Source organism: Phodopus roborovskii, unplaced genomic scaffold (genome assembly GCF_943737965.1).
Source record: "Phodopus roborovskii unplaced genomic scaffold, PHOROB, whole genome shotgun sequence".
In the NCBI taxonomy this organism is placed as follows: domain Eukaryota; kingdom Metazoa; phylum Chordata; class Mammalia; order Rodentia; family Cricetidae; genus Phodopus; species Phodopus roborovskii.
The window spans coordinates 952,995-971,581 of NW_026125397.1; the positions used below are offsets into that span (position 1 = coordinate 952,995).

An 18,587-nucleotide genomic window follows, 5' to 3' on the forward strand; every position below is an offset into this window, starting at 1 on the left:
TGACAGAATAATAGAGATGAGTAACAGATTAACACAAGATTTTCTCTCCCATCAAATGGGAGTGAGAAATGACAATCTAAGAGGTACAGCCAGTATTTAAGTGTAGAGAGGAATTTATCAAAGAAATAAAGCAAAAGCAGAGTTTCTCCAAAGTGATTATCTAAGTTTATATATTTAATAATCTAAGACAGGCCACAGTAAATGAAGGGGGAGGAGCTGAGGAACCACATAATGGTGGGATTTCAGAACAGTAGAGATATTAGGAGAAAAACAAAACCCTTTAGAAGGGATAAAGATGAGGGGAATATCAGATATGAAGACAATAACAATGTAATAAGGAGAGAGTAAAGAAACACTCTTCAAGTTTCTAAAGGAAAATATTTGTAATTTAAAGGACTAAATGACTCAGCTAGGTAACAATCAATCAAATTTTAAAAATGAATGAGAATATTCTCTCAAACTTCTAATGTCTCAGCTTCTGAGGATGTCTAAGGCGGGAAATACAGAGGAGAAACTATGGGTTTAGGAGGCAAGACTTGAAACATGAGTGTTCCAGTGCAGAATAGAGCATGGGGATGAAAATCTTCAGAAGAGGTGTTCACAGAAGGAAAAAACAAACAAATAAAAAAACAAACCTTCAGAAACTATGCTGAGTGTGCCAAAGTGGTTTACAAAGTTGCTGGGAGAGAGCAACCTTCCTCCAAAGTTAAAACAAAAAATTAAAGCCCTTCTCTCAGGCACCTGAACCTTTAGATTCTACACCAACAATTGGAAATGAACTCTAATTTTAAAAGCATCCTTAACAGGATTGTTCCTATAATGGGACTATATATCCTGGTTCACCACTACTAACACCCAGCAAAAACACTAGGAATTTATCCCCAGAGGGAGATAATGTAGTCATCTACCTTAAATGCCAGTCTAGTCAAAAGATAGTACCTAAAACTGGAGAATAAAAATAACTATTTAAAATTGTGATGTCAAAATCCTTGAGAAATCAGCATTTCTAAGTGCTTGGCTCTAGGGGAGGAGACAGGGTTTAGTGGGAAGACAGGAATAATTTTTATCTGACACTGTAGCATTTTGTTAAAGCTATAGATTTATATATCATGTATTTCTTCCTTTTGGAAGTTCAACAGTTTTAATTTCATACCTATACTGACCAACTCCTTGCCATTCAAGTTATGGCTAAAATGTGCCCAAGTCTGCCATACATATAAGCTGACCACTACACTCCCCCAAACAAGGTCATGTCTGGACTTTCAATCATTCCCCCATTCTCCTTTTGATGTTACCAACAGTCTCATCTTTCACAATTTTAAAATTAATTCAATTAATAAGAAATCATACAGTCTTGTTCCTGCTTTCCCTGTTTACAAGGATCATAGCCTACTGGTCACATTAAAAGATTCAAACTAATTATTTCACAGCAAAGAGAATAATGTAATTCCTTCTCTTAAATTTTCACCCAGTTGTGAAAAGCTAAACATCAGTGATCCCTTCTTCAAATTAGCACAGGACAAAAACATAGAATTACCCACCAGGCCAACTATACCCAGAGTATAAAAATCACCAGCCCACTGGGTGAAGCTGAAATATTCATGTTACCTAGCCCTTGGCTAGAACAAAAAGACATCAGTTACAATTAAGTTAAAAACAAAAACGCAATTCCATCTTGTTTTTTGGGTTATAACAAACAGAAAGCAGGTAAGGTGAATCAACACCTATACCTTGAAGGTGACAAGGAACATCATATTCAATCTCATCATGTCTTGAGGGACTTAAGAACAGAGTTCCATCCACTAGTGGGAACTGTTCAAACACGGGGAGTGCCCGGTGGCACAAAGCGCAGTTCACAACATTTCTGTGGCTGGCACTGAGGGCTGCAAGAATGAACTTCCGTAGATCCTCGCCTTGGCCCACTTGGGCGTCGTCTTCCATTCGAACATGGAAAGTGTTCAGCTTATGCCTGGGGATGTGAGTGAGTAGTTCAGAGAGGTCCAGTCGCCGCAGAAACTGTACAGGGGTGTCAAAGTGACCTGCCCTGTGTACAGACAGCCCAGGCGAACTATACTCAAAGTGGGCATTTCTGAACACATGGCCCCCAGGCATGGCCTTTTTGTGAGGCTCAAGATGAATGGCATTCTTTAAGAATTCCCCAAGGTATCTGGAGGAGCGGGGACCACTAAAGTGGGCTGGGGAGAGGATAGAGTAACCAGAGGGTGGGGACTGGCCAGGGGAGCCACAAGGGGAGCGGGCCCCATAGGCTGCAGCATTGACTGTCTTTTCTTGGGAGTTCTGCCTGTCCATGGAATGCCGCCGGGGAAGGTCATGGTTCAGGCCTTTCTGGGGCTTGTTCAGGGGTCTGCATTTTTTTGCCTCCTCCCCAGCTTCCCCTGGAGGCCTTGCTGTGTTCTTCTCTGACCCAGACTTCTTCTTTTTTTCATCTTGCATCCGCTTTACTTGGTACCAGTCTGTGTCCTTTTTTAAGTGGCCTTGCCCACAGCGACAGGAACAGAAGCGAAAGGCCAGGTCGTAGCCCTTCTTGGTCCACATATTCTGGCGGCACTGCTTCTCATTCCAGCTGCGGGCCCTGCCAATGCAGTTGAACTGCGCCAGGATGCTGCTCTCCCACTCATAGAAGCACTGCAGGTGCATCCACGTGCTGCAGGGGCAGTGCTCATTGTTACATACCACCTTCTGATAGTCATCCTTCTCCAGGTCCACTGGCCTCCCAAAGCTGCAGATCAGAGGCGTGGCACAGGGAGCTTCTAAAAGAAGAATAAAAGAGAATCAGTACACAGGGTATGAGGACTCCAGAGGGCAATCCATCCCTGTTGGCCCATTCATGCCACTTACACCACCACTGGAACAAATACCAGGCAGATTTAGAAACATTCATCATTTTCTTTCAATATGATGCTGTTCCAAAGAAATTTATTTTCTATTCTTAATTATCTGCTGAAAAACATACTTGTAAGTTTCAAGAAGTCCAAATCCTTCATAGATCAATGGTGTTTCAGGCCTTATGACAGTGTAGTATAAAGTTTTCTCACAATGTGGGTGTAATAATAGGCAGGTCCAGAGTTCCTTTAAAAATGAGTCACTGCAGGGCAACTAGGAATTAATATGAAGCTACTAAACCAACCAGTTCTGGTGGTATCTTTGAATGCTTTATCATGGGTTTTAGATTGTCCTGAACAGAAACAGCACTGTGAAAACAGACCAGCCTCATCTCAACTTTTCTCCTAGAGTCATCAGATAATAATGGCAGGAAGTCTGATCAAACTAACTGTTGGCCTTCACAAAACTTCACTGTCCAGTTGTTAAAGAAAACACCATTTTATTAAAGTAGACAGACAGAAAGCAACAAAGAGGTATTTCTGCAGTTTTATACATTACCCACACAGGGTCCAAATAGCTAACAGGTTCCCAGAAATAAAACAATAACACAAAGCAGGCCCACTTCTTAAGAGGTAAATGTGTACATGGAAACTGACAGACACCAGATTCTTACAGCTTCTCAACAACAACCTAATATCGGCTTAGAATATGTGTTTTAAAAACATCAAGACCAGCTGTGATGGACACCCTCAACAAGATCCGTGGTCACCAGGGAGAGAGGAAAGAAGGATGAAAATGTTTCTAGGATGGTACAGCTACTTTGTATGACATACTGTCAAAATCCACAGCACATAAACACCAGCCGCAAACCCTAAAGGCTAGCTACAGAACTGAGTGTTACTATGCATAAAAGAGGTTCAGGACCCAGTTTGTGTGCAGAACCTGCTGACAGAGCAACGAGAAGCTCCGTTTAGGGGTGGTAGAGGGACTACATACAGATTTACTCTACTGTCAATTTTGTTCCAACCTGACCTAAAAAAAAAAAGAAGAAGAAGAAGAAAGAAATCTAGTTTTTAATATGGGGGAAGAAGAGAATAGGCAAATCTCAATTCCAAGGAATACAAGCCTTGAGAAAGTAGGATGGTATTTTATTTTTATAAATGTGTATAATGTGTATATTTTTATTTATATAGTGTATAATTTTTAGTGAGAAATAATACTTAGAATTCACAGTACCTACCACATAAAGCTTACTAATGTTGTCCTTATCATTAGCAGAGATCTCTCTACACAGTTTATGACATTTTTATTTGTTAAAAAAGCTTTCTAAGGTAATAGCTGAAGGTCTAATCAAAAGATAGCAAAATTCGGAAAAAGTGTATCCAAAGTCAGAAATGAAGAGCCTAGCAGGGCAGGAACTGAGTCGATGCAGTTCTGGGTATGCCACAGAAGGAGACACGATGCTACAGGCACAAACCAGCAGCTGCCAGTTATGTGGGCAAGGGCTAAATGTGACTATCTGCCCAGAAAAGACCAGCACAGCAAATGACAGACCAACAGGCTGGCCCAATTGCTCTCTTTGCACTTCTACAATTTCCAACATCATTCATTAACTCCCCTTAAATTCTAGTCTGCATTTGTGTGCATTTCTCTCTTCACTTCCCTAAGTAAGTAAAACTAAAAGCAAAATTCGCTATTGTTTAACAACATTTAGATAATTCTTTGTGGAGTGTGACTGTCCAGTATATTACAAGAAGTTAATATCACTGGATCCTGAACATTCGACCTGTATAAACCCACCCATCTCAACTTCCTATGATTTGGGGGTGGCCTACTGGGGCTAGATTCCAGGCCTTGATCCACACTAGCAAAGTGCTCTACCAGTGTTCTGAACCCCTAGGTCTACCCAACTGGGAACCACTGGGCTTGATTACAAAGGTTCCAAGTACTACACAGGCATTTAAAACACATTCTATAAATGAGATGTTAAGGAAGCACTGAGACTCAAAAGTTGTTTTAGATTCCGTATCTACATGGTGGCACTGTGAGACTTAGGACAGGGAGGAAAGGAATGCACTCATCATACAGGAATGTGAAAGCCTGAACTCATGGAGCAGTGTCAGATATCTGTCAGTGCAGGAGGCACAGAAGAACAATGATCAGCCTGACTTCCCTGTTTGGGACCTGATGATCAGGAAGTACCTGTGTGATGGAGAAAAAACATTACCAGAGCTCAAGAGAGTTCAAACACAGAGTACAGGTGGAATCATACATTCAGAGACGTGGGTTAAATCACTGACACCCAAGAGACATGCAAAGAAAATATGAAACATGAACATAAACAAGGGATTGAGAAGAGAATTGTGAGCAGTAATTACTAGCATCAAGGATGGTACAAGATGTTCACTACAGAGAACAATAAAGCAGAAACAAAATTCACTGAAGACAAGTCAAGACAGAATTATGTCAAATCGGCCACATTTAAGAATGGAAGTTAGTGGTATATCCTTGAACAAGACCAGTATTTCTCCCCCTGTGCACTACTGATTTGGGGATCAGATAACTCCTGAGGTAGGAGCTATCCTGTGCTTCATAACCCTTCCTCCTCAGGGTTATCAGCAGCATTCCTTCCCTCATTTTAAAGATCAGACTGTCTTCAGACATTTCCAGATATTCCCTGAAGGGCAAATGGCTGGTTGAGAACTACTGGTTAAGGTCAGGCCCAAAGGCTCATGCACTTCCACCCCTGAGAGGACTGTCCTTGTGGTGTGATGAGGGAATCACAAGAGGCAAATAGGGAGCAAATGGTGGGCAAGATTTTTAAAAAGAAAGAAAGAAAGAAAGAAAGAAAGAAAGAAAGGAAGGAAGGAAGGAAGGAAGGAAGGAAGGAAGGAAGGAAGGAAGGAAGAAAGGAAGGAAGAAAAAGGCAGTTACTATGTGCAGATAGCTCTCCTAGAAACCTGAGGAGTGTAGGCACAAAAGGAAGAAGAGAGACTGGGAATGGTACGGAGGGTAGAGAAGGCTGTGAGCAGGGCATCCAGGAATTTAGGACTCTGTTCCAGGGAACAAACAATGAAAACTCCTACCTTCCTCAGAAACTTTCACAACCTCATTGCTGACCACTGAGTAACTAATACAACATCCCACCAAATCCAACAGCACAGGTGGACAAACCCTTAAAGTCTATGTAAGTACTAGCTATGTATTACTACTGCATTCCAATTACCTCCTTCAAAGTGGGGTGATACGGCCTCAGCCAAATAGACCTAATTGACTAATGGTTTCTCCATCTGTCTCCTAGAAGTCTAAATCTTTAATCTTTGTCTAAATCCTATTTTGTATAGGAGAGCAAGTCAAGTATTAATTCTGCTATAAGAATACCTTCATACAAGTGCCATGTCTAACAGTGGTTCTCAACCTCCCTAACGCTGTGTCCCTATAATACAGTTTTTCATGTTGTGGTGACCCCCAACTATAAAATCATTTTCATTGCTACAGTTATGAATCATAATGTAAAAAAATATGTGTTTTCCATTGGTCTTATGGTTTTCCTTTGGTCCCCCAAAGGAGTTGCAATCCATAAATTGAGAACATCTGATTTACAAGCAAGGTACCCTTAGCCAAATTACTTCTTTTCTTGCCAGATTTTTTTCTGTGAAAAATGCAGATTAAAAACAATACCTTGATTGTTGATGATGAAAAATACACATGCTGCTTAAAACAGATAGGGCATGACATCTACTAACCCTTAGTTCCTCCTGCCTGCTATGCTTCAAGGCCTACCTCCAGACACCACTGTACCACCTAGCCCACCCAGGTCATTTATAATCAGGAGCTGAATAAAAAGTTACATTAAAAGAGACTGGCATGTAAACTCACACATGACAAAAATAAAAGGAAGAGCTGTAATCCTATATGAAAAAAAAAAAAACAAATATACTAAAGCACACTGAAAAAAATTACAAGAATGACTCGTATGGAGTAAACTACAGTCACCTAGACTATGTCCTTTAAAATTGTTAATCAAACAAAATCAGTTGGTTTAATCATTAATTCTTCACATCTCTGAAATGTAATAGTAATAACCAAGATATATGAACTCAGAATTGAGGGTGGCTGATCTTTACATTCACAATATTTAGAAAGTAAACCTTGAGACCCATTTGCATTAAAAAAAAAAAAAAGGACTACGGTGAACAAATAGGGGGAAATTCTATTTATATCATTTCCAAAAGCGGCAGATATACTTAAGTCTTAATATCAAGCACCTCCTACACAACAGATCCTCAAATCTGGGAAAGTAAGCAAATTGTACTAAATGCTCAATACAAATAGATGGGACTCCTTACCTCTACCCACACATTCTTATCACTCATCACAGTTAGTCTCATCTGCTTTCTACCTCCAAGTTTCTACACTGAAAGACCCTGTTATAGTGTAGACATGGTTGGATGCTCCCCATGTATTCATGAGTTGAAGACTTGGTATCTTGTAGAGATGGGGCCTATATGTAACATATATGTAATAATTTAAAAAGTGGTCACAAATTTGAGAGTAGGGGTACAAAGGAGGAATTGGAGGGCAGAGAGGCTGGAGTAGAAAAGATACAGTACTCATGTATGAAATTCTCAAAAATAAAAACAAATTTAAATTTAAAACAATAAAGTAGTCATTTACTACTTACCTTATAAACTCCATCTGACAAAACCTTAAAGTTCCCATTCATACTAACTGCCATAATAAGGCACTACACTGCTTTCAGGATTTTAGCTGTAAAATTGAGTTCTCTCCACCACTCTTAGAACAATTTCAGGCAACCAAAGCAGATACGGAGCTAGGTGGGTCTGGGTCAGAAGATCATCTGAAATTATAAAGGTTTTCTAGACCATTAAAGTCTACAGTTGAGACAAGGTCTTACGTAAGCAACCCTGTACACCTATGACTAGGAAAGTGTAGTGGCTATGCAATATATGTCCTGCTGCTAGAAGGAATGGACCAAGCAGATGCAGGACTCAGGAGCAGCTGAGGTACTCGTATAGAGACAAAAAGGAGAGAACAGGTATACCCAGCCCTTTATTTGTCACCCCACTTCATCAAACAACTATGCTCCCAGCCTTCTGTACACAGGAACACCAAATATGAATTTCAGGATTTCTGAAAATCTCCATGACAAAGTAGTCTCCCTCACAGCATGAAATTTCTGACAACTGTTTTCATTTGCAAGCTTCAGACATGGGAGTTAGCCTATGTAGCTAGGATACTCAGCTCTCAGTTCATTAGTTTTCAGGCCTTGGCCAAGATACTTAACTGCCCCATGCCACTGTTTTCTTACCTGTAAAATGGTAGAAATACAGTGCCTACCTCAAAGAGTCACTATGACTAATAGTGATAATAAAAGAGTTATTGGAGTAGTTCAAATAGAGCATAACACTTACTCATTTAACTGTAAGCAATTACTGCTAAAAAGCTAATTTCATAATACTTGATATTAAAAAAAAGTCAAGAAACTGAGTTTGTAACACAGCTCCACAGAGGTGACCAACCTTCCTTCCACACAGGCAGCCTGCCTAGACACATGGGGAGTGTAGCATGTACTTCAAGCACTGTACATTAATCCTTCTCACTTATCCCTTCCACTACACTTATGTACACTCCCTTCTTTCTCACCTGGTTCCTCTCAGCTTCCACAAACTCCTAGACCAAAAAAGCTCCTGACTCCAGCCATCTCTTTTTACAGTGAGCCTCCAAGAACCACATTAGATACTCAGTCAAAATACTACCTCTATCTTGCCTGCATTACTCTCAACCTAACTCTTTATTGATCATGACTTCTCATGTGTGTTTTAAGCAATAAAGTGGTAGTGGTAGATTTTTCCCTACATCAAAGAAAGCAGGATGGCGTACTTCAAACATTTCACTGACTTGTTTTAACCCCTTAAAGATATTCTCAATGTCGGAAAAATAAGTACTTTGTTATACATTTTCAAAACCATCTTAAGTCTGGGATCAAGTAAGAGGGAAACATGCTCAAAACTCAGAACTATGCAACCACTGTATTATATATTGCTTTCATAGGTTTATCAATTTTATCAGCTTTATCTCTACTACTTCTTAGTTTATCTCATAAATTAACAAAGTGATACATCATAGTATCTTGCATTCCATCTCATTTCACCTCCAAAGTTACTTTCACAATGATTTGAACACTAATATCAATTTACTCAAATATTTTGAAAGGTATAGAATTTTAAATTGTAACAGTGAACATCAAAATAATGCAATGTCATTCAGACCTCTAAAGATATTCTATTAAGGTTAAGGATTCACATATGAGCAATGCCAAAACTCAGTAGTTCTAAGACAAAACAGGACCACTGAGTAGCAAAGTATTTTTATAACTCAATAGTCTACCAGCTTTAGAAATATGAGATGGTTTAATGCATAATTTGGAGGAATGTGTTGACTGAAATGATGAAAATAATATAAAGCTTTTATTATTATTTATGTTATTATTTAAAATTTGTATAGTTAGACATATAATAGGTTCAAACTGTTCAAAACAATAAATTTGCAGGCTACTTTTTCTTCTGCTCAGATTTAGAGCTTAAGGACACTAGAAAACTACATGGTATGCTAGCATCTAAATGTACTACTAGCACTCCTCTGAAGGAAAAGCAGAGCCAGTTTTTTAAACCAAATAAAACTAAGGTGTTTGTGTGTGTGCAAATGCATGCATGTAGATGTGGATTATCTACAGAGAGCTTTTTGGACAGTTGTTAAATGTTATATCTTATTTTCCTAGATTTCATGCCATTTTTTAGTACTATGCTCCAATTTTAAAGCCTTTATGTTGTTAAGAAGACAGGCTTGGTTTTGATAATCTTTGTCGATATTCTCTTTAGTCAGTAACAAATAGTCAAAATTTGGTAATGAACAGTCAAAAAACAAAATCAAGAAACTGAGTTTGTAACACAGCTACACAGAGGTGACCAACTTTCTTTTCACACATTGGGAATATAGCACTCTATTTTATAGATTCCTACTTACCATGTGATGAGTCCCCAAATGGTGTCTGAAGAACAACAACCATGGGAGAGTCCCTGTGCTCCCCCACCTCTGGAATTCCTATGGCTGAAGATGCAAAGAGCGTTTACCTCTTCCCTAGGCTGTCTAATGGATAAAGTGTGATTGTTTGATTATCTGGCATTGTGAGCTATAAGACCAGCTTCCTGTCAGAATAATCACTATGTTCAGTATATACTAAAAGCTCAACTGAAAAGTAATTTTAAGTCATGTTTCATAGGTATGATAATCACAGTAACTAAAACAAGGAGATAAGGGAAAAAAGCATAATATAGTCCCAAAATGCTTGTCTTAGTTAGGGTTTCTATGACTGTGATTTAAAAACACCATGACCAAAAGCAAGTTCAGGAGAAAAAAAAAGGTTTCTTTCAGCTTACAACTCTCGGTTCATATTCTTTTTTGTGAAGGTCTGGGTGTCATTTATTGACAGAAGCTTACACTGTGTTTTTTTCTCTTGATTGCTTCCTTTGGAGCACTGGTCCATAGCCCTTGGGAAGGAAGGGCAATCATTTAGAGAGGGAGAGGGAAGGCAGAGGCACATGGCCTTGGCAGGTGTGCTGAACCCTGGCAGGATGCAATAATCCTTTAAGCTGGAATCCCATTGGGGATTTGAGAGGACCAATATGGGAAGTGGAAAGGAAGTAAACATCTCAGTCTAGGCCTCTTCTATTACTCCAAGTCCATCCCAGTTTTAGCACTCTGGCGGGGGCAGCAAAGTTACACCCACCCACCTTGATGAGCAGATTCTTCAGTCCATGTCCTGTTCACACACCCCTGTTTTCACTGGTCACAGTTAGAGGGAATGGGCCTTACAGTTAAGGCAGACCACTTCCTCTGGCCTTCCCCAGCTGCATCTGTGTAGGTTCAAATGGCTGGAAAAATTGAGAGCTTGCATTTCTCATTCAATTGTGTGTACCACTGTCCTCAAATCTTCAATATATGACAGGATGGAGGCTACAAGTCTACTCAGGCTGCCAGCTGTGCTACCATCCATCACACACACTGCCCTGCCTTTCTTCTGCCAATTGTCAGTGCCTAGGGTGGACAGCCAGGCTCCAAAAGGCTCAAAGCCAGTCTGCATAATCACTTGGCAATTCTGGATGTGAAAGTGGGTAAAAGAAAGGAAGGGGGGGGGGGAGGTCAACAAAAGCTTCGTTTGATAGAGACCTGAAGTGATTTTGCTTTTATTTCCTTCATGTTAAGCCAATCATGAAATTTCTCAGGATTTCTGGGGTGGGCCAGAAGGAAAGCATATTCAAAACAATCAAGGCCACAGCCTGGTTAGCCTGAGAAGGTGCAAGCAGGGGAGGCCTCACTGGAAAAGCTGGAGAAGCACCGACTGCCTTGCTAGCGGGTAGGTGATATTGCTAGAGCATGAGCACTGACTGGTAAGCAATGTCCTCGGCAGCTTCCAGCTTACGCAGCTCAATCAGGCCATCCCCTGTGGTGGCTAGGGAGCTGGTGATCAGCTTTGGAGTCACCCTTGGCAGAGATGATGGCTGCCGTCTGCTGCTCAGCCTTTTCCACCACAAATCTGACCCTCTCTGCTTCCTGCTGAGCCACCTGTTTGGCTTCCACTGCTTCTGTGAACTCCTTCCCGAAGGTCAGATGTGTCAGAAACATGCCATCCAGGATGAGCCTAAATGTTGCTGCTATCTCTATGAGGTCATCGCTCACTTGCGTGGAGACCAGCTCTCGCTTGGTGATCAATTCTCCAGCATCAAATTGAGCCACCACCAACTTGTGGATCTCTGTGGTGATGGATGGCAGCACCTGCTCATCATAGTTCTCACTGATGCTGATGTAGATACGAGGAAGCTGGCTGGCCACCACCCGGAAGAGGATGCAGTGTGATGTTGACATTCTGCAGATCTTTGCTACCAGTGATGACTGGTACATTCCATGGTCATGAGCGGCAGTCAAAGATAATAAGTTTCTGTATCCAAAGGATGAGAAAGTGAGTCCCTTCCCTACCACAATGTCCTGTACTCCACGGAATCGGTCAAAGATGACAGCTCTGTGACCAGCATCCACAGTATATAACACAGAGTTCACCACGCCTCCTGCAACCGCTAACGTTAGGCCGAACTTTCCGATGGACTCATACACTTCGGCAGCCATGATTCCTCCTGTTGGACCCACTCACACCTGCTTTCAAGCTGACCTCCACATGAATTCCCCAGACTCGCATCTCAGTTCATATTCATATCACTAAGGGAAGTCAAGACAAGAATTCAAGGCAAGAACCTGAAGACAGGAACTGAAGCTGAGGCCGTAAAGAAACACTGCTTACTGGCTTGCTCATTCAAGGCTTGCTCAGCCTGCTTTCTTACACAACTTAGAACCATCTGCCCAGGGAGGGCACCACCCACATTGAGCTAGACCCTCCCACATCAATCACTAATCAAAAACAAAAATCCCACAAGCTTGCCTACAAGCCAATCTGTCAGATGCATTTTCTCAACTGAGGTTCCCTGTTCCCAAATGACTCTAAAGCTTGTGCCAAGTTGACACAAAAACTAACCAGCGTAGTACTTTAAAGATTCAAACTGTCAACTTCACATAGGAAATACTTCAGAGAGCTCTAAATCTTTTTTAACAAGTCTGTCATAGATAAATGCCTAAGATCCTTCAAAGTTCTCCAATAGGTAGTCTTCCCTATAGTGTGTCGTCATAAACCAGTCCTGGGTCTTTGTTAAAGGGATGCAGACACTGGGTGTAGGACTCCTATGCAAAATAAAATAGACCTCTCAAGCCAAATGGCTAAGAGCTGGTTACTGGGCCACACTGTTTCATCCCTTGGACAAAAAATGCTTATAATAATGAAAGCAGACAAAATAAATGTGGTTTACTTATAAAAAGGTATTGTCCTTAACACTGTTCACTATTTTACAATGCCTTACAGTTAAGTGACTGGTTTCTGTTTTCTAATCTAATAAAGACTAGAGCACGACACTACTACTTCTTTTTGCCTCCCCCCTTTGTGCTAGAAACATGAAAGCTAAATTTGCAACCTACCTCTTCTAATGGCTTAGGAAACACACTATCTTACCTATTGAGTATGTCCCTATTATTAGTGCTCTCTGTAATTATTTACCTTATACTATGTTATTCTTTTGAAGGCCAGTTTAAATTAATTGTGGAAAAGGAGTGCATAACTACAACAAGTCTCTTCACTACCTGCTTTCATAACTTGTAATTCAGTTTACCCAAATACAAATTAAAGTCTGTACTTGATAGGTACCATCTAGTTCTCATTTTTCAAAATCAGCCAGAGAAGGGTGCCACCTGGCTGGCCTCAATGCAAAGTCAGTAAGCATCCTTTCCTTTGTCATGATACATGACTTCAAACCCTGCCAGTCTAGGAGATTTATCTTTTTTTGTATTGCAGCACAATAGTATGGAAGAAAAAGAAAAACACAAGTGAGTATCTGGAAATATTGATAAGACAATGTGTACTAATATTCCAACATCGGCACTTCCCCTTTCCATTTTCTTTTTCTTCTTCTCTCCTTTCCCATCCGCTTCCTTTTCTTTACTTCTTTGCTGGGGAAACTTAGGGCATGCACAGCTAAGTGTGCTCTCTACCACTGAACTCTACCTCCATCTGCTTTGGGGGAGAAGGGGAAGGCAGTTTGAGACAGTATATCACTATGTAGCACAGGTTGGCCTTGAACTCAAACTCTTTGCCGTTCCTGCCTTAGCCTCCTAACAGCTGAGATTACAAGTGTGTGCCACCATGCATGCTTGACCCCAAATTTATTAGGATTAGACTTTTTGTTTGTTTTTAGTCATATGTAGTAAATTGGTTCATCTCAGGGTTGGTTCATCTCAGGCTCAAATACTTCAATGTATACTGTATTTTTGATCTAGAATCCAAGGACCCCTATGTTCAAGGCTTGATGCTTAGCCTAGTTAACAGGATGTGGTAAACTTTGAGAAGTGGGGACCTAATAGATGGCTTTCAGGTCACTAGAAGTGTGTCCCAGTGGGAAACCAGATTTTTCCTCTCTTTCTCACTTTCTAGCCATTATATGAGTGGTTTGGGTTTACCATGTTTTGATGATGTATAGTTGAAAGCAACAGGGCCAATTAACTGCAATTTCTAAAGGCATATGCCAAAATAAACTTTTTTTAAAAAATGGGGTCTCTCTCTGTAGCCTGAAACTGCAACTCACTCTGCAGACCAAGCTGGCCTCGAATTCAGAGATATACCTGCCTGCCTGTCTTCTGAGTGCTGGTATTAAAATCATGTCTACCACACCCAGCAACCTTCCCTTTTAATAAATAGAGTATCTTAAGCATTTGTTACAGTGACAAAAAAATGACTACCAAACTGTAGAAGAAAGAAAATACATAACATCTCTGAAAATACTCTAATACCTATCAGCTACTGAAGATGCACACCAATTTAAGAGATATCTTAAACAACTATTTTATATCCAGTGTGGACTTTGTTACAGGGGTTGAGCATGGAAAAAAAATAGTGAATCATATTTCCCTTTTTTGCTTGCCTTGTACTTTTTTTTTAATTGGATGCTTAATAATATTAGAGTAGTAATTCAAATGTTGATTTCGTTTTCTTCCAAGACTTTTTATTGCTACTTATTATTGCTATAAAGATTAGTTTAATACTCTTGATGTAATTTTGGTAAAGGTTTTTGTCTCATGCAGTCACTAAAGTCTCTCTGTTCAGTTAATTTAGTGAGTACATGTACAGACTTCCATAGGTAACTTGAATTAAATGTAATACCCTTTGCAGGAAGGCTATTTGTACATATGTTGGTGCATGCCTGCAAAAGGCATAGCAATTTAAAATTCTCTTCTAGCCTTTACTTCCAGATCCTGTGGGTCCTGGAGGTTGGCCACACAGAATTGGAGCCTTATTTTAAAGATTTTCAAGGCATGAACACTGCTCTGTCCACAGAATGGTTTTCAAGAATTTTAGGATTATACAAGAGACAAGACTCCCTAAGGGCACTTCATTCCGCAAATATTCTTTTTTAAGTTTCATGGACTTCAATAATAGTTGTTGGCCCCAACTATTATTATTGTCACCTTTGGCAGCTGCAATAATAAATAATTACTGTTTTCAAAAGACATCTCAAGAATAAGACTTTTCACTAATGGGTGAACCCTGAGCAGATCAAGAGAACGTGATTCTAGACCTGCAAGTCACAACCCCTCTGAGATTAGCCTATCAGATATTAAATTATGTTTTATAACTAGTAAAACTACAGTTATGAAGTAGCACTGAAATAGTTTTATGACTGGATCACTATTGAAGCCCACTGGTGCCCATGAATACCTCAAACTTACTGGGTGTTTAAGGATTATATCTTTATTAACTGGTATGCTTTTTAAAAGTGAAAACTTTAAAAGATTTAATTTTTAAAAATAAGTTTGAGTATTTTTTCTCCACTTAAAAATAAAACATTAAACTTTACACATAAAGAAAACTAGCACTTACAAAAATATTTTATTAATTTGTTTCGATTAGTTCAGGGGCTACAATAAGACCACTTAAACTATTTGTCTTAGCCTCTGGTTGAGTTTAACTTCTCATGCTATTTTAATAGGATGAACTGATACAAAGGTAGCAAAATGAATATATAAAATTATGTTCTGAAAATCATGACTTTTGCCTAGATTTATACAAGGTTATTACTAAAGCAACCAATTTGGTAGAAATAAAGATGAAAACTTCATACCAAATAAACAGAAACAAACAGCCTGAAGCCAAGCACATCTACAACTATATTTAACATCATAGATTTTTAACGTTATCTCAGTATATCCTCTCTATTTTCTATATAGGCCTACTCTGTTCTTAAATTCAATTAAAACATAAAAGTCAACTTAGCTTCAAATTCAAACTAAATACCCACTTTTAAATTCCCACTTGAGTTCCAACGTGCTGACACCAGTAAGAAAGACAAATTAATAACCTCCCTAAGGTGGAAAATTCCTGTTTTTCTTTTCTAATTTAAGCCATGTTAAGACCCAAATGGATAATATAGACCCAAAATTTGGCTGCTTTAGTCTATCAAAATAGAGAAAACGATCCATGCGTTTTTCTTAATGTTTCTTTAAAAATGACATAGTTCCACAGAATAGAAATAAGGAGATCCTTTCATGCAGAGTCTACAAACAACTACTGAACACAGAGAGGACCCTTTCATCATATACTCAAGTGCATTCAGCTTCTCAGTGGCCTTCCTCTTTATTAATTTGTGTACTGATGTGTGGCACTAGAAGAAGGAATCTGTTACAACAAGAAAAGGCTTGCTCCTAACTACTACTTATTTTGGAGAAAGAGAAGGGGAGAAGAGGAGAACATGAGGAAGCAGGAAGATTGAGTTGGAGGAAGAACAGAAAAGAACAACAAAAGAGATACCATAATAAAGGGAGCCATTATAGGTTTAAAGAGAAATCTCACACTAGAAAAATGTTCAGAGACCTACAAGGATGACCCCAACTAACAATCTAAGCAATAGTGGAGAGGCTACCTTAAATGCCCTTCCCTGAGAATGAGATTGATGACTTCCTTATATACTATCCTAGAGCCTTCATCCATAGCTGATGGAAATAGAAGCAGACACCCACAGCTAAACACTGAGCTGAACTCCTGGAATCCAGTTGCAGAGAGGGAGTGATGCACAAAGGGTTCAAGAACAGGCTGGAAAAACCCACAGAAACAGCTGACCTGAACAAGGGGGAGCTCATGAACCCCAGACTGACAGCTTAGAAACCAACATAACCCAGATCTCCTGAAATTGGATCTCATTTAGGAGGCCTGGGAAAGTCTATGGTACCTCTGACAATGGAACCAGGATGTATCCCTAGTGCAGGAATGGACTTCAGGAGCCCATTCCCTATGGAGGGATACTCCCTTAGCCTAGAGACACGGGGGAGGGCGTAGGCCCTACCCCAAATGATTTGACAGACTTTGATGCTCTCTCATTGAAGGCCTCAACCTCCCTGGGGAGTGGATAGGGGATAGGATTGGGGGGGATCCTGTGGGGAGCATGGTAAGGTGGGAGGGAGATGGAACTGGGATTGATATGTAAAATAAGAAAAAAATATTAAATAAAAAATTTTAAAAAGAAAAAAAAAACAGGCTTGTAGAATGGGAAGGCATGTCTAAGTCTTATACATACTTCAGTGAATGTGAAAACATCCAAAGAATCAGTCATGACTATGTCTCCTTGGCCTAGCAGTTTACCACACACATATACATTCAATGTGACCTGCTATGATAAACCTTTTAAGACTAGGTCCTAAAATGTTCTAAGGAAAACTAAAAGTGCCAGCTTACAGACTCCCTGTGATTGTTTAACCTAGGGAGGTTACAATTACTAAACATTCATGTTCTGACTTCTGTGAAACAGATAGTTTGGTACTATGGCCATTTTCCAACACTCAAAATTATTCATTTCAAAACTGGAAGGGAAAAAATGAAGTATCATTTATAAACTAATTTAGAAAAAAGTCTAGAAATTTAATTATAGCATAAACCCTTTTGGAGAAATTCTAGAAAGACTCTCAAGTAACCTGGTTTTTCTTGAAACCAAAAGGAAGGTTCTCTAGGGAAATCTACACAAAAAGGGCTCTCATACCCAAATCTGTAGAGAAACAAGGTCCCCCTCCCCCTACAAAACTAATGCATGAATTTTGGAAGATTAGCATTCCCTGTGAACTCCTTGGAGGAAGGCCAAGGTCTGTCCTGGATACTTCCAACAAATCAGAGTATGCATTCATCACTAGTTGGAAAGCAGCCACCCTCCTTCACAAACTGAGAAGGAAAAATTCATCTAGAAAGCACTGAAACCCCAGATCATGTCACAACAGATTGCTTTTTCAAACAGTTTTATGGTTTGCAGAGGGCTTTTCTCTATATAAAATTCAGGTTAGGGCCAGTGAGATGGTTGAGTGGATAAAGGTAACTGCCACCCAACAATGCAAGCCTGATGACCTAAATTTGATCCCAGAAACTGATACAAAGGTTCAAGGAGAGAACCCATTCCAGAATTGTCCTCTGACCTATGTGTACTATAGAACAATGCTCAACATACTACACCACTTCAGAAAACATATACACAGAGAGATAGAGAAGCATGTGCAACTTTTAAAAAGAAAAGTAGGGTTGAAAAGGTTCAGTAATCTTTGCAAAGTTTGCAATGCCAAGGCCAATGTACAACTCTAAACTGTACTCTCCATCTTACACTCTTAGACTATTCAGTGGGTCTGGGAGCCTTTTCCAAATCACTGATATTTAAGGTGTAGAGTCGCCTGGATCAGCATCTTGCACACTGCATAAATAAACCCTTGATTCAAATGAGCACTTGTTATTATTTTATTAACATACACATACCATTTCTGTTCAAGTGCCTGAATGAGAAAAATGAAACTTTCCTCTGACTATGAATTTAAGTTTTTTATATCCAAGAATAGGCAATTTGGCATTAAGAGGCCTCAGTTTGCAACACGGTTCATGAGAAGAGGAAACAGGAGACTTATCTACCAGCTGCAATATGATACTTAGATGGCATAAAACTGCAGAGACTCTGAGAGTCAGGTGTTGAACACTGAGCTCAGCTGTCCACTAAACTGCAGTGGCCGGGGATGAATAGAGTCATATGAATAGAGTCATAGAGAAG

General features: G+C 39.8%; 1 protein-coding gene and 1 pseudogene across 1 annotated transcript in view; both read right to left on the reverse strand.

Annotated features, from left to right (window-relative positions):
- Heca (hdc homolog, cell cycle regulator) overlaps positions 1 to 18,587 on the reverse strand; it is a 59,669-nt gene that overhangs the window by 17,726 nt on the left and 23,356 nt on the right. The window contains exon 2 of the mRNA XM_051175327.1: positions 1,731 to 2,771. Coding sequence (XP_051031284.1) covers positions 1,731 to 2,771 — 1,041 coding nt within the window. The remainder of the gene's footprint in view (positions 1 to 1,730; positions 2,772 to 18,587) is intronic.
- On the reverse strand, positions 11,240 to 12,111 carry LOC127215031 (prohibitin 1-like; annotated as a pseudogene).